Raw genomic sequence first — 14,432 nt, forward strand, 5'->3', positions numbered from 1 at the left:
AAAACAAAATGGCTTGCCTCCTGATCCTTGCTGTGGCAAACTATCCTGGGTCCTCCCCAGTATCCTCTTTCTTTTCTCCACATTCGAACATGTGTGATGTTTAAGACAGCATACCCAGAAGAAACTTATTTTCTGAACTATAGTTGCAGCTGGGACAGTCACAAGGCACCGTCTTGGCAGGTGTCTGCTCTGTGAGCCTTCCAAAGTGGCACTTGTCTCAGTGATTAATAATGAAGGGGAAATTGCTGTAAGACTCCCTGCCTAAGATGCAACTTGAGATGTCACTAGGAGCGTGAGCAATCTTGTAAGAACTTACTAGAAGACATGCAACAAAGTTTGAGGATAGCATGGTGGCACATGCTTACAGTGCTAGCGGTTGGGAAGCAGATACACAGAAGGTCAAAGGTTTGATTCTGTCTTCTGTGTATGGCATGCTATTGCACTCTTAAACTCACTGTAGCTGAGACCCATGCATAAGACCACCACAAATTTTGACATGTGGACACTGTCATCAAAATGAGTCCCTGTAAAGATTTATGTGCAAATACTGGTTGACAAGACAAAGACATTTTCTTTAGTGATATGGTCACTGGTAAGCACACATGCTCCTATAAACAAACTCTGATACACACAACTGTGAATATCACTAATGAAATCCATTACATTACCCAAAAAAGGAAAAAGAAAAAAAAGACACTTGCTACAAACTTGACAACCTGAGTTGGTACCCACAGTAGAAGAGAAAGGACTTCTGAAATTGACCTCTGACCTCTATATACTCATCATGGCAAGCATGCACCTGCATTCATAGTCTCTATCTCTGTCTGTCTCTGTCTCTGTCTCTCTGTCTCTGTCTCACTTTCACACACACATACACACACACTAGTAGAAAATAGACTTTCTAAAATTATATTAAATAGTAGAAAGGGGATAGGTGGAAGAGGAAGGATGTTAGCAAGACTGAAAGACTGAAAGAAGGAAATGGGTGATATGATCCAAATATGCTATGTACACGTATGAAAATACCATCAGGCAACCCATTGCTATATACAAACAATATATGCTAATAAAAACATTAAAATAAAAAAAGAGCTTGAGGTCAGCTTGGACTACATCATAAATTCAAGACTAAATTAAACTACCTAGACAGACCATATATCAAAAATAACAAAAATGTAGGCAAGACAGAAGTTAAGGTGCTAATGGCATGATAGCGTACCTGCAGATAACACTCAACCAGCCATGGCACACCCTGGACAAACTGAGGGAGCAATAGCCACATAGACTACACTAGGAACAGAGAAAGTTGTGTGCTCTAGCCCATGCAATGGCACACCACGCTGAAGGCTTCACTTCCTCCAGTTTGTGGCTGCCGCTGTGAGAAAAGTGACCAAAAGCAACTTGTGTGGTGAAAGGGGGTTATTTCAGCTTACAGCTCATAGTCCGTCATCAATGGAAGCCACTACAGAAACCCAGAGGCAGGAGCTGAAAACAAACTCCATGTAGGAAAGCTGCTTAATGGCTTGTGCCTCGTGCCTATCTCAGTCCTGTATAGCCCAGGCCCACATGCCCAGGGGCAGCATGTCTCACAATGGGCTAAGCCTTTCCACACCAGTGATTAATCAGGAAAGTGCCTCACACACATGCTCCCAGTTCAGTCTTAGGGAGGCAGCTGCTCACCTGAGGTTCCTTGTTCTCAAGTGAGTCTGTGTTAAGTTGGCATAAACTAACCAGCAGAATTGACCCCTTGTCAACTTGACACACAAAGACATCATTATTAAATCATAACTGTTCCTTTCTTGCTTCTTCCCAAGATCTCATGGTAATATCACAGCATAAAGCACAGTCTGCATTTTGAAAGCTCCACGGCCTTTTAAAAGTCCAGTGATTTAAAAGTCCAAGTTCTCTTTTTTAAAAAAGAAGTCTAAAGTCCCTTAACTGTGGTCTTTCATAAGAATGAAAAACAAAGTCTTGGTCCAAAATGGAAGAACCAGGATATGAAATCAATTACATCAAGAAAAACCCAGTATCCAGTGCCAAACCAACTCCTGTAGCTCAAAATCCAGCATCTAGGACTCACTCATGATCTTCTGGATCCAAAAGGCTTAAGCAGCCACACCTCTCTGGCTTTACCACCCCTGGCACACACACAGGCTCAGGCCAGCTCCATTCTACATCTGGTGCCATCTTCGGTGGTTGTCACAACCCTGGAAATCTCTCCACTGCAACTGAGGTAGCACCTCCACCAGGAGCCTCTCTGGGTCTCTTTGTGTCACATGACAAAGCCTCATCTGCTCTCCATGCCCCTTCAATCTTTCAGTTCTCATACCACCAAATGCTCATGCCATGTGGGAGACAGACATTGCCAAGTTTGGCTGTCAGCTTGAGATGGAGACTTGGTCCTCTCTGGACAACAGTTTCTGTATGCTGACCCCAAGGAAACATTCCCCAGAAGATTTCACCTCAATGGTGTTGGTCTCTTGTTAATAGCAGCTGATTATTCATCCCAGCTCACTAGGATCTATCATTCTAGTAAAGAAAAGGTTTCCGTCCACATATTCTTAGTGGTGGTGGTGGTTTTTTGTTGTTGTTGTTGTTGTTGTTGTTGTTGTTGTTTTTCCAAGACAGGGTTTTCCTGTGTAGCATTGGCTGTCTTGGACTCACTTTGTAGAGCAGGCTGGCCTCGAACTCACAGCATCTGCCGGCCTCTGCCTCCCGAGTGCTGGGGTTAAAGGTGTGCACCACCACGCCCGGCCCATCCACATATTCTTAATTCAAGTACATCAGACAAGCAGCTGATAGAATCTTTGCTTCCCTTGGGAACATCCCTAGGCAGGCCCCCATCATCTGCACCTCTCTGCCATAACAGTACATTGAGAGCTGATCAGTCAATGGCCTTTTCTAAGCCAACGTCCCAAAATACCCCCACAGTCCTCTCCACTAAAAAAAAAAAAAAAAGCACGATCAGGTCCATCAAGTCACACCTGACTCTCTGTTTCCAATTTCTGTATTAGTTTGCTGCTCTGCTGCTGCTGATAAAACACCTATCAAAACCAATTTGGAGGAAAAGGGGGTTGATTTCTGCTTTCACTTTATAGTCTGTCACTGAGGGAAGGCAGGGCAGAAACTGAGAACAGGAACCCTGGGAGCAGGAACAGGAGCTGAGGCCATGGAAGAACTGGTTTTCTCCTCATGACTTTCTGAGCCTGCTTTTTTTTTTTTTTTTTTTTTTATACACTCCAGGACTACCTATCCAGGGAAGGCATCACCCATAGTGGGCTGGGCCCACCCACATCAATCAAGAAAATACCCCATAGGCAGGTCCACAAGCCAATCTGATAGAGGCAGTTTCTCAAAGTTGAAGTTTCCTCTTCCCAGATGACTCTAATATGCATCAAGTTGATATAAATTAACCCTAAAATGATATTTTTGTCACATGCAGCTGACTGTAATTTCTGACCCATTCACCTGACAAGCACCATATAAATTGTCTTCTAAAATACATCACCATTATGTAAAGTGCCAGGCACTACAAATGTGATTTTATCTGAAACATACATAACCCTACACCAACTCCTTGGCCCATTGTCTACTGGAGTTTACAACATGTCTCCTATCTAATGTTCTGTCTTGTCTCCTGCCTCTGCAAAGTTACACTCCACCCTGGTCACACTGCACCCTGGTCTGCCAGCTCTGGTAGGTTACCACCTGTCTGTCCCCTGGTGCAGGCTCCCTCCACAGTCTGGAATGACCTTCCTCATCCATCCTATCTCCCGGGGAAGCCCTGGCCATGCCCTCATGCTCATGCAGGTGAGAGCATTACTTTGTGTCCCCATCACACACCTTGCTTTCTTCTACCGTGGACCTTAGACACATTTGTTTTTAGTTTGACGCTTTATTTCTTATCCACCATTAGGACATGGAACTTCGGAATCTCAGACTGGGCTTGCCCCAGATTTCCAGACAAGAGAATGACACACATCAGCTGCGATCTTTATAATTGGTGCTTGCTAACTATAAGTGTATCCGTTGCATCTAACCAGATGCTTAGGAGAGAAATGTCTAAGCACCAAATATTTGATCATGCCCCCTCCTTGACTTCCTTGAGAAGGTGACTCCACTTCTCCTGCAGAGACAATTATCTAGTTCACAGATGTTTACGTATTATTCTACCTCCTCACACTCCACATTTAAAATTAGTGTGATCTGTCATCAGCAATCGTAAGGTGTTGTAAAGTGACGCTAATGTTAGAGATTCCAGGTATGAATCCAAATCTTAGCAAAGCAAAGAGTGCTTGGCTAGATCGACACCTTTGATTGCTGAGAAGAGGGAGTGCACTAAGAGCCTGTGAGTCTAACTTTGAGGACCCTGGGAAGTCCTAAGGATTTGAGAAAGATAATTTAACTAATGGCACAGAATGGGCCGCTCTCCGGTCCCATGATGCTATTCATTTGTACTGACCTCTGGTCTAAATAAACAATGGGATGCCCATATTAGGGGAAATGGAGCCAAAAAAAAAAATCACTCAAAGATTAATGTTATTTGTTTTTATTTAACTAATATGGTAGGTATATTGAAGTGTTGGAAATGTCATTTGGTACAGAAGGAAAGTGTCTCCCCGCCTCTTTTCCTTCCTCCTGCGCCATGCCTCCCTTCCATTCTTCTATTTTTCAAATCCCATAGTTTGAAGATGCTGAATGCCTCAGGAGCAAAGAAACTGGTAATTTCCTAAAATCTCCAGCAGATGGAGATAAAGTACCCTTCCCAAATGAACCTACACCTCTGTAAAGGGAAAGCTAGTTTCCCCTTGGCTACTTGCTTCTCTGACACCCATCTTTCATTACATAGATCTGAGTTTCTGACTCAAGCCATTTTCCTTCTTTCTAAAGAACTTCTTTTAACATTGCCTCACAAGGCAGGTCTACCTAATCTGTGCGATACACAATACACGATAGTTTGACCGACACAGCACTTGACCATGCTAATGATAGTGTCTTAGACTAACGAGTTTCTATAATAAAAATCATGCAACCCTTAGAGCCTCTGCTGCTAGGTATGTGTTGGTGCTGGGTTTTTTTTTTTCTTAATCGACATTATTTTATAGTGCAGCTTTGAATTCACAGTAAAAATTATATAAAATCGGAGAGCTCGCTCATATATCACAATAAATACATAGACTCCCTCATTACCAATAATCCTCATCAAAGCACCACGTGAGTCACAATCAACGAGCCTACTGGAAGATATCATTACCTAAAGGCTGTAGTTTGCATCAGGCTTCTCTGCTGTGCTGTGCATTAGATAGATAGATAGATAGATAGATAGATAGATAGATAGATAGATATTGAGATATATGTGTTATAACTCCTCTGTTACATACACACTCTGTGCTCCACCTACTTATCCCTTTTCCCATCATCCCTAGCGACCACTGAGTTCACTACTGCCCACCTGTCCTAGTTTGCTTCTTAGTTGCTGTGAAAAATGTTTACCATAACCAGCTTGGGAAAGAAAGGGTTGATTTGGCATCAAGGCTACAGTCTGTTATTTGGGGGGAAGCCAAGGCAGAAACTGAAGTACGAGACTGAAAAGGTGCATTGGCCACAGCTCTGCTGCCTCTGGCTTACTCAGCTTTCTTTATCCTCCCAGACCCACCTGCCTAGGGATGCCACTGCCCACAGGGGGCTGGATCCTCCTGCATCAACTAGCTGCTAAGAAAATGCTGAGACAGAAAGGCATGGGAAACAAGAGTGAAGGGGCAGGGAGAGAGAGAGAGGAGCACGGGGGGGGGGGGTGGTGGTGCAGAGGGAATGAATCAGAATCAGAATATATTATATGAGGGGGAAAACTATTTTTAATAAAAGAAGAAAAATATGACCCACAGGCCAGTCTGATGGGAATAATTCCTTAACAGAGGATTTCTCTTCCCAGGAGACTCTAGCTTGTATGAAGTTGACAAAAACTAACCAACACGCCATGATGGCGGTTTCTTCATTTGCAGAATGCCCCACACTTGGAATCGTATACTAGGTGACCTTTTCGGTTTAGTTTCTTTTATTGCCTTCTGTGTGTGTGCTTTTCCCTCCAAATCTTTTCACAGCTTCATCGCTCTCTTTTTTTTTTTTTTTTTTTCCCTCCAAATATTTTACCTTTAGGTTTAGAGTCCATTGTTAGCTAATTTTTGTGATAATTAAAAAGTTCTTTCCAACTTAATTTGTTAGAAATATTCTCCTTAGCTGGGCACTGTGATACATGCCTGTAATTCCAGCACTCCGGCAGGCAGGTCTCTGTGAGTTTGAGGCCAGCTTGGTGTACAAAGCAAGTGCAGGACAGCCAATGCTGCAGTCAGAGTGAGCTGGTTAGTAAACCAACCTATGCTGCTTTTCCGCCTGCACTGCATGCCCTCATGCAGATCTGCCTCTAACCTCAAGCCTACAGCAGGCTCCAGCTGCGTCTCTGGGTCTCGTCACACTCAAATACTCTCCACAGCCAACAAGGAGAGCATTTGAGGGCTGAATCTTACAAAATGTGCTGTTTTAAGCCTGTAAATTCCTGAGCTCGCCAAGATATTCTTATCCACAGCTTGACTCCTGTGGCCCTGGCAGCTAGTCAGCCCTTTACCTCTCTACTCTCAGAGAGAGAGAGGGACCTTATCTGTGGCTTCCGGATCTAAACTGGTTGCCACACCTTAATCTTCTGTGAGCTTTTAAAAACTCTTTAAAAAGAAAGTGTGCCCCAACTATCAGCTGTGGTAGAGAAACAGGGCTGACTCCTGCCCACACATGGCACAGGGCAGGTGGGGACAGCAGACAGGAAGCATTACATGATGCCAGCACTAAAAGGAACTCATCTTGGACCCACAGTAGAACGCCCACTGGATGGACATCACAATAAAGACAGATCACCTTGGAGTCCCATGTCCCAGGCCCAGATAGAAAACGCAAAGCAAAGGAGGACAAATGGGGACCCCATTGGCTTGATGTACCTCCCTCCAAAGAGTCTCAATTCTCCTCTGAGTGAGAAATAATCCTCCTCCCAATTCTCACTGGGAGCCAAGCTCACCATCTATAAATAATTGGAGTTAGAAATGCCCGAGTTGTCAACCCATTATACACCACAGCATCCTTCCTTGCGGGGTTGGCTTGTTATAGCACGGATTCCCTCGAAAAACCACACCTCACTAGGGTAGTGTTCCTTCCTACAGCTCCACATGTAAACACTGAGGTTTTGTCTCTACGGGGGCGTGATCTTTATTTTCTATACAAGTTGAAAGACAAGTGAAGTATCTATAAACACACACACACACACACACACACACACACACACACACACACACACACATATTGTGAACAACCTTACATTTAGAACAACTAAGAGAAATAATCATCCTAGTTCCCCCTTGGCTACTTGCTTCTCTGACACCCCTCTTTCATTACATAGATCTGAGTTTCTGACCCAAGCCATTTTCCTTCTTTCTAAAGAACTTCTTTTAACATTGCCTCACAAGGCAGGTCTACCTAATCTGTGCGATACACAATACACGATAGTTTGACCGACACAGCACTTGACCTTGAAAGAAAGCAGAAGCTTCGTGCATTGCTTTTGACACCCACTAGAAGGCGGAAAGAAGACAGGAGAGAGTGAGGACAGGTGGAGAGGACAGGTCACGGGCTCCCGCCTCTAATCTTGCCTTCTGCAGTCCAAGCTGTGTGCATTTGTGAGTCAGGGAAAACAGCAGGCAGGCCTAACAGCAAGTGGGGTGAAAGAGACTGCAGGGACAGACAGCCGTGGAAGGAAACACACGTGTTGGGTGCACAACTCCCTTACCTGGCAAAGGCTGCAGAGCTAAATTGTAAGCCGAGATATGCTTACTCTCGGGGGTCTTCACCTGGGAGAGGATGGTCCCGCTTCCCTTCTGTGCTTGATAAATCAGTGTGTTGGCCTCTGTTGTGATGAGCCAATATATAAACTCCCCATCCACTGTTAAGCTAACAATTCTTTGCCCTGCTGATTGCAAACACGAAGAAAAAAAATTTAACGGACAAAGAAATAAAATAACACAAAATAAGACATCAGAGTTTTCTCCTCTAAATAATGTATGAAATTATTCTTCTGCTAGGAAAAGTGCTAAGTTTTAAATCTTTCCATATAAAAACTTATTTTATGCTATTTGACTCAACAATGTTTTCTTACTTTGTTTCTTGGCCCAGTGAAGTCACAGGAGACACTGTCACCACCAGCTCCACTGGTCTGGACTGTGACCAAATAGCTAATCCTAGCTGACTAGTGAGCTCCCATTGGTTCACCTGCCTCTGGTTCCTATCGTGATATCTCCGGATTACAGAGATGTGTGTCACTATTCACAGGAGACCCAAGCTCAGGTCCTCACACTTTCCAGGAAAGCAGTTCATGGGTTGATCAGCCTATCCAAACCTGCAATAATCCTTCTTTATTGGATTTGTGTACATGTCTTATGGTATATGCATATGTTCATGCTTGTGTGTGTATGCATGTGTATGTGCACATATGCAGGCATGCACTCGGGTGCATATATGGAGGCCAGAGGTCAATATGCTATGAGTTGCCTCCTAGTATCTTAAATTAGTCAGACTCAATAAGGATTAAGATTATAATTAGGGTTTTGGTTTGTTTATTTTTGTTTGTTTGTTGTTTGGTTGTTTGATTGGTTTGATGTTGTTTTTAGACATGGACTTTCTATATCACCCTGGCTATCCTGACTTGGCCTCACTATGTAGGCCAAGCTGGTATCAAACTCAAAGAAATCTGCCTGCTTCTGCCTCCCAAGTACTGGCACTAAAAGTGTGTGCCACCACATCAGGCTGAGATTATAATTTTAATTAGTGCTTGTGTGATCAAAATTTATAAGCCCAGAGTTCACCAATTCTACTAGACATCAATTCAGGCCAGCAATTCCCAGGGATCTCCTAACTCCACCCTCTTCCTGCTTGGATTACAGGTGAGCGTCACCATCTGCTTCTTATGTGGGTGCTAGTGATTCAAACTCAGGTCCTCATTTTTGTGCAACAAGCGCATTACTAACCAAGTCATCTCCTCCATCCCCTGCAAGCTCTTTTTAATGGATAGGAGAGACCGCTGTTAAAAATGAGCATATGCATTCTGGGAATATAGCTCAGTTGAGATTGCCGAGCACATACCACTGGATTTGATGACCAGCACTTCATAAAACTAAACCTGGTGACCCGCATCTGTAATTCAAGCGCCTGGGAGGTAGAGTGAGAAAGTCAGAAGTTCAAAGGCATCCTTGGCGACAGAGTGAATTTGTGTCTACCCTGGCTTACCTGAAACCTATCGAAAAGAGGAAGACAAGATAGGCACACATCAGCACATTACCAAGGGCGGAAGGCACCGTGATGACTTTCCAACACTGACATCCTTCCAGATCCATGGCCCAGATCTCTTGCCCTTTGCAAAAGTATATCCATGGTCTGTCTGGGTCAGAGGTATCGACAGTCATTGCCCCACTTAACTCGGATTCCGTCACACTGCAAGAACATTGACTTCTTCCATGCTGGCTTGAGGCCTTGGGTTGTAGAATGTGGTGCAATGTGTGATTGGTAATACTGCAGTAGAACAGCCGATGGCCGAGGTCTGAAACTTCTGTCCAATACAAGCGACTATAAAGAAGAAGGGGAAACCCTTCTAATTAAATGGGAAAATGAGTCACTTCAAATATTAATTTTGAATGAAGATCAACCATATATGATAATGAGAGAACAAATACACTGTTGGGAATAAGCATGTCCAAATATCAAATAATTTACTTCTGAAATGGAGGAGGTCACAGGAAGTCCAACTCATTGTAGTCTGATTTTTTTAATTAATTTTTTAAATTAACTACAGCCAAAGCCCTGGGCTCTGGTGACCTTGGACTCCTAGTCAGAGCACCTTCAGTGGCCATCAGTGACTGTAAGTTCTAAGCATATTTTCATATTTTTCAGCATGCCTTTCTCTACTCTCTGTTTCTGTTTCTTAATGCCAATAAACAACTTAGTTTCAAAATGGTCTATGTCTGTGCTTGTGGAGCAATTAAAAAAATCTCCTTTCTGGGCTGGAAAAATGATACTCAGTTGCTAAATGGAGGTGTTAAGATTCTATTATGTTAATCCCAGGACTAGGGAGGCAGAGGCAGGCGGATTGCTGTGAGTTCAAAGCCAGCCTGGTCTACAAAGGGAGTCTAGGACAGCCAAGGCTACACAGAGAAACCTTGCCTCAAAAACAAAAAACAAAAAACAAAAACAAAAAACACACAAAAAAAATTCTATTATGAAGATATGGGTTTTATAAAGATGGGTGGACCCAGAGGAGCTTTTGTTGTACCACAGCTGCTGGCCATCTGTGCTGCCCATCCTGTCCTTGCCTCATCTACTTCCTGTCTTTACCACCTGGGGCAGTTATAAAATTCACAGGTTAAAAAAAATGTGCTTGGGGGCGCGGGCTGGAGAGATGGCTCAGAGGTTAAGAACACTCTTACTCTTCCAGGGGTCCTGAATTCAATTCCCAGAAACCACATGGTGGCTCACAACCATCTATAATGAGATCTGGCGCCCCCTCCTGGCGGTCAGGCACACACAGGCAGAATTGTATACATAATAAATAAATAAATTTTTTAAATTTTTGTTATGGCTTTGCTTCCTGTAATTAGCCTACCTGTGGGTTAGCCAACTTTTCAACATACATTAAGATTATAATCTGAATTGTTGGCTGTGGGATCAAAGTGTATATGGTAGAAGTCCAACCTGCTGACTAGGTGAGACTGCTGTCTCTGAGGCTTACGTCTTAGTCTTTCTACATTTTGAGTTGGGTGTCTAACTAAATCACTGTGGTTGGTCTTGAACCCACAGCACTCCTGCCTCTGACTTCTGAGTAATTGGGATGACATATACGGAGCACCAATCTTGGATCAGAATTACTCATTGCAATGTAACACAGCTCCCAACCATTATCATCCCAGCTCCTGGGAACTAAGAGAAGAAGATTAGAAGGAAGCTCAGGTCATCAGCGGCTACATAGCCAGCTTATTGTCAGCATTGTCTGCTCTACACAGCAGAAAATAAAGTTACCCATGAGCCTTTAGCATCTTATTTCACCATTATCAGTTTCTAATATTAAGCAAAGATATACATTAAAATCTGTATCTACTCCATCGCAATAAAGACGATCATACCTTAAAAGGGGATACATAGAGAAAGAAACTATTGTTGAGTGCCTTTTGCAAATCTTCACCTCCCTAGGGGATTTTGCCTTGTGCTCAAGATCAACGTCGAATATCTGTGATCCCTCTTGGGATGCTTCCAGAGCAAGGTAGAGGTGCCTGGCAATCCAGTCCACTGCGATAACTGCAGCATTAGAAACTAGCACGTCCTGGAAAAGCTTAGCACAGGGTAGAGAGCACAGCCAAGAAGAGTGTTCATTCTTTTTCATTTGAAGACTTCTATGACTATTCGTATCATTAGCCACTGAACCTCTCTGGAACCCCCAGGCCTCATTCATTCTGTGCTGTGACAACTTTAACACAAGCCTTTTTCTCACCCCGTAGATTCCTCCTAGATTATTTTAGTCACTTGGCTTCACCTCTGATCTACAGACCAGGCCTAAAACTCCTCATCTTCAGACAAGATGTTTCATTCAGCCAGGAACTCAAATATCAAACTGGCTAGTGAGCATCTCAAAGGGGTTATTCTAAAGCCAAGAACCAATTGCCCTACCCTAAACCTGTTTTTGTCTTGCATTTCGTATTGCTAAAGATCCTTAATGTTAACTGTATATATGTGGCTCCGCCTTCATTTTCTTCTCATATCACTGCACGGGGAGTTAATTTCTACGGAAATCCCTGCCCGGGCTTCTGTGACCCCACTGCTGAAAGACAGTACATTCTAAAACATACTTTGAAGCTGGAAGCAGTGGTGCACATCTGTGAGGCCAGCACTGAACAGGTGGGAGATCCAAGAGTTCAATGTCAGCCTCAACCACATAGTTAATGTGAGGCCAGCCTGTGCTAGGTAAGACTCTATCTCAAAACCAAGAAAATATAATAAAATAATTTTTTAAGATTTTAAATTAAACAAACAAGCAAAAAAAATTGATCCGTAAATGACTCACTAAATTTCTCTAACAGCTTATTCTTAGCTTCTAGACTGATCTCTGTTATCCCACCCACCTCTCCAGCTTTCTCAGCCTTACTCACACCTACCTTCCCTCACATTCCCTGTCCTTACTGGGAAGCATGCTCTGTGGCTCCCTTGTTTCCCAGACTTTTTAACCCTCGAGCGCCCCCTGCTGCTTTTCTCCCCCCACCTTCACCTGGCTCATCTAGGCAGAACAGGTTTCTGCTTTGGACAGAGCCCCACCTTAGCCCGGGCTGTTATTCTACCATACCCAGCTCACTGCATAGCAGTTACGCTACTCTATCTTTGATATTAATTTATATTTAGTGAATGGCTACCACAGACCAGGCGTTTGTGCTATGTGTATTAATCGATCACCTTATTTGATCTCCATGGGAAGCCGAAGATCAGATGCCACTTGGAGAGCTGATACTTTCTGGTCTCGGCTCTCGCAGCAGCAGAGGCAGAAATAAGTCCCATGAAGTCAGACACTGACGCTCGCCACCTTAGTCATTATGCAGTACTGCCCTCCAAGCGTCAGTAGACCAGCTTTATGAAGAGCAAAGCCTATAACGCTTTCCCTGCCTCCTAAAACCCGTGTGCTAAAGACATGCTCCAAACCTTGTCGGCTACTGGGAAGAAGTGAGCCTTTAGAGGTGGTACCCTGTGAGGAGTCGCTGGGTAAACTGGGTGTGAGGCTGTGGAACCCAGGTCTCTTTCTGCCTGTCCCCTGACGAATAAGAGACAAACACCTGAGCTGCTCGATGCACTACCTACCATGAAGCGGACCCTCGCCACAGGCTCCAAAGCACCAAGGCCAAATGACTACGGACCAAGCCTCTAAAACTGTGAATAAAAAAAGCAACCTCCTCTCCTTAGATTAATTCTGTCAGATTCTGTTCTGAGAGAAGTCACCATCCCTCAATAACCCCAGGAACAAAAAACCAACAACCAGTCTTGACTGACCCACGCACAAACCCTTTCTCTATTTATGTATGTGTGGCTAACTGACAGCATATTTAGTTACTGTTTCAATCGTTCGAATCTTGAAGGGCCACGCACTGGCTAATCATCTTAACTACATCCTTCACTTCGAAAGAATCTCAAAGGGAAATACCTTGGAGCTGGACCGATTGCGCAAATTCAAAAGGAAGAGCGAGTCTCCTTGAGCAAAGTACCCCATTTCATCATCTGCCGTGTACCCCACGGTGCTGACGTCTCCCTCTGTAGAAAACGTCCACACAACTTGGTTTTGGTCCATATCTAGAAACATGATCTTATTGCCAAGAAGAGATATGAGATATGGAAGTGGCTTGATTTCTGCAAGTGAAAAATAAGTGGACAGTACACATAAAAAAAAAAAAAAAAAAAAAAAAAAAAAAAAAAAACCAAGCTTCAGGTTAGAAACCACCAACGGGGCTGACATCCATGAGCCACTTCAGACTCAATGAAAACTTTTAGGCACTCTGATCCTGAGTTTCTTCAAACTACTTTGGTTTGGGGGGAAAAAAATATTTTATCTGACCGCGACTTTTAATCCAGAACTACCATTCTACTCCTAAACGAAGCAACAAAAATGTATACTTTCAAATCACCATTTACAGATTTTTAGGTAACAAATACCTGAAGTGTTAGCGATCACTGTATCAGAAAACGGCCCCGACCCTTTGGATGTGAAGACTCGAACCTAAAGAATAAAAACGAAAGAAAAATTTTATAATATATTCATAGATGCTCCCATTAGCAGAAAATTCAAAGACTGATAAATTGTGCAGTATTCGTTGTATACACCCAATATGCATTATAAATAGTTTGAAATCATTGTTTACATTTAAGTATATTGTAATAAATAACTGAGGGGGAAATACTGACCTGTACCCACAGTTGGTTTTCTGGTCTAGAAAAGTCTTAAGAATGGTAAATATCTCCATTGTGTGGGAAAGATCTGGGGATTTGTTGGGTAACAGAGAAGCGAAGCTGTACCTGCTAATTTGATTGTGTCAATCCTTACACAATAGGTGCACAACTTAACACTACTCATCACACCTGGGACACATACAGTCTTTACTCACCAACTAGAGCTCTTTAAATAAATAAAGGGTCTTGGACTTTTTCCAAGATCAGGTTATATAAAATAGTTAACAGGCATAAGACCATACAAATTAGGGCAAGCTAAATGGACCATGCTTCCTACAAGGAGGTTTCAAAGGAGAAAATAACCAAGCCTCCTCCCTGAGAGCAAGTGTCCATTTCACATACATTCTCTTTGGTGCCTCAAAGCGACG

The 14,432-nt window shown here is 43.3% G+C and overlaps 1 protein-coding gene across 2 annotated transcripts in view; it reads right to left on the reverse strand.

Moving 5' to 3' along the window:
• Window positions 1-14,432, reverse strand: part of Ros1 (ROS proto-oncogene 1, receptor tyrosine kinase) — a 118,065-nt gene that overhangs the window by 46,797 nt on the left and 56,836 nt on the right. Inside the window, exons 23-27 of one of the 2 annotated variants that reach the window (XM_051164260.1) lie at window positions 13,771-13,834; window positions 13,265-13,467; window positions 11,208-11,413; window positions 9,374-9,657; window positions 7,829-8,008 (exon numbers count right to left, since the gene is read on the reverse strand). In XM_051164260.1, the coding sequence (XP_051020217.1) occupies window positions 7,829-8,008; window positions 9,374-9,657; window positions 11,208-11,413; window positions 13,265-13,467; window positions 13,771-13,834 (937 nt within the window). The remainder of the gene's footprint in view (window positions 1-7,828; window positions 8,009-9,373; window positions 9,658-11,207; window positions 11,414-13,264; window positions 13,468-13,770; window positions 13,835-14,432) is intronic. The other variant, XM_051164261.1, reaches the window with a different exon arrangement.

The sequence above is a fragment of the Acomys russatus genome, chromosome 21 (genome assembly GCF_903995435.1).
Source record: "Acomys russatus chromosome 21, mAcoRus1.1, whole genome shotgun sequence".
Taxonomy (NCBI): domain Eukaryota; kingdom Metazoa; phylum Chordata; class Mammalia; order Rodentia; family Muridae; genus Acomys; species Acomys russatus.